The 2500-nt window shown below is 36.0% G+C and overlaps 1 protein-coding gene across 1 annotated transcript in view; it reads right to left on the bottom strand.

The window, feature by feature from the left end:
• Window positions 1-2250, bottom strand: part of LOC106868014 (uncharacterized) — a 238133-nt gene extending 235883 nt beyond the window's left edge. Inside the window, exon 1 of the mRNA XM_052966993.2 lies at window positions 827-2250. Within this exon, the coding sequence (XP_052822953.1) occupies window positions 827-1508 (682 nt within the window). The 5' untranslated portion in view covers window positions 1509-2250. The remainder of the gene's footprint in view (window positions 1-826) is intronic.
• Window positions 2251-2500: the final 250 nt, after the last annotated feature.

A 2500-nucleotide genomic window follows, 5' to 3' on the forward strand; every position in this document is an offset into this window, starting at 1 on the left:
AAATTACGGTTACCAAAATAGACTCATGGTCACAAGTTAAGGAAGAAGAAGCAGCCGGTTACATCGCCTCCAAGATTTCAATCGTACTGAAGTCAAGAATAAGGATTTCTAATATTTGGTGTAATATAATCAAACGACAGAAGAGCTTAAAGAACGTATGTTGTAGCACACTATACCTGTTGTCATAGAAACATTTCATCCTTTCCTCAACTGAATTCTATAATCTTACTTTAAAAGCAGTACCATTTTTTATTGGTGATATTTGCAGCAATTTAGAGACATTATCTCATTGTGTGTTATTGTCTCACAAACGTGTTTCTCCATTGAAATTCTAAGAACCATTTCTATTACTACACCTGCTACTAAAGCATCTGTCACTATTGCAATATCTATGATAGACATTAACTCATTCGACCATATCCAGATATTGCAATATATATTGTCATTTAAAATTGTTTTGTCATTGTAAGTTTCTATGAAAACATCTACTGCCATCTACAATTTTATCATCACAAGTTATTATGGCAATACTTATTGTTATTTAAAATCTTTTTATTACAACTTCTGTTACTAAAGTAACATTATAATTTGTCATTTTTTAGTCTTGTCACATAGACAACATCTCTTATAATGGTGTATCTTTTGAAGGGTGACATTTATCACTACATGCAACCATAAACATCAAAGGTGACCAATGAATATATAGTCCAGATAAAATGAATAAAAGGGTAAGAGAATTTGATGGGCATATATGATGAACGACCAGAACAGAATTAACAGAGGGTATCAATAGATAATTAATAAATCAATATAGTATTTTGCTTACCTGATGTTTTTGATGTGATGTTGGTTGTGGCTGATTGCATGGCTAATGAAACGGGGTGGATGGCGGAGAAAGGGGTGGCGTAACTGGAGGAATTGATGGAATCACAATACGGTACAGAATTGGCACCTCCACCAACGATGCTATGTCCAGAAACGTGTCCAGCGACACCTGAGCCAATACCACCACCGGCACCACCACTGCCGCCGCCTCCACCGTCACTTGCACCGTTTCCACCGCCTCCACCTCCACCACCACCGCCTCCTCCGCCACCGACACCACCGTTGGTCATGCTCTTCACCGTCGACAGCATACTTCCTGTCATCACGGAGGACAGCGGTCCGGCCACTTGCGACGCTGAGTTGGCGGCATTTGTAAAGTACTCCTGTGCCACCACCGAGTCTCTTGACGATAAAAAGTTCGCGGCCGCGGCCGCTGCACAACTCCCGTTAAGTCCTCCGTTCAGGTTCATGGATAAGTTTGACGTACCATGGTGGAAACCCCATTCGGATGCTGCTTGGTGAGCTGAATATCCAAGTCCACTGTTTCCCAGTCCAGCAGCTCCGTACATGGAAGAAAACGGCGTTTGTCTTTGGAAAGACTGTGCCAAACCATATGTCGTTGGGAATGTGGCGGGATAATGGTGCAGTGCCGGGGCATTCATTCCGTACATCCGTTGATCCATTTCTTAAGGCAATATTTGAATGTATTTATGTTTTTTTTTGTGTGTGTGTACTTATTAGGCACGTATATTTTTCCTTTTCAAATATATTAAAAATCTATGATAAATTATAACTTATAATAACTATGGAATTAATCATATATAAATATAAATACATACATAATACCACACACGTCATATATTTATATATGTTAGTGCGTACGTATGTATGTATTTATAAATGTGTTTATGAACGTTTGTATATATTCATGTATCTATATATTTTTTTTACACAAGTATCGTAGTAGTTTTAAATTCAAAACTATATTCCTCAATAAAAGTAAAACATACTCGCACATGCATGTTTATTAAAATGTGTATTTACATTTAGTGTTGTGTGTGTATGTGTGTGTGTGTGTGTGTGTGTGTGTGTGTGTGTGTGTGTGTGTGTGTGTGTGTGTATGTATGTACATGTGCATGTATTTATACGTAGGCATGCATCTATGTGAGTAAATATAAATAAATATATATAAATATGTAATGACAGACAAGCAGACGTACAGATACACACACGCACACAAACACGCAAATCAGAATTACCAGTAAAAGAATGTTATGTGAAGCAATTTCTGTCTGAATAGAGTATGCTGTTGTTTTTGTTATTGTTGCTGCTGCTACTAGTGTTGTTTACATATTTGAAATGATGATTCCGCCAATCTTAAACCAACCGAGATTCATGCATAGAAACCTTAACTCTTACATATACAAACATTTAGAGACACAGCAGTACATATATATATATATATATATATATATATATATATATATATATACATACAGTTATGTACACAGAGAAGCACAGAAATATATGGAAACACAAGAGTAGTTTGTATGCATTCGAAGAATTTCAAACTTTTCTTAATAAATACAATAAAAAAACAAACAAACAAACATATGAAACTTCCTGACTTATAAAAACAACAGCAGCAGCTGTAATAATAATAATAATAATAATA

This window comes from Octopus bimaculoides, chromosome 4 (assembly GCF_046866305.1).
Source record: "Octopus bimaculoides isolate indiv1 chromosome 4, ASM4686630v1, whole genome shotgun sequence".
NCBI classification, from domain to species: Eukaryota; Metazoa; Mollusca; class Cephalopoda; order Octopoda; family Octopodidae; genus Octopus; species Octopus bimaculoides.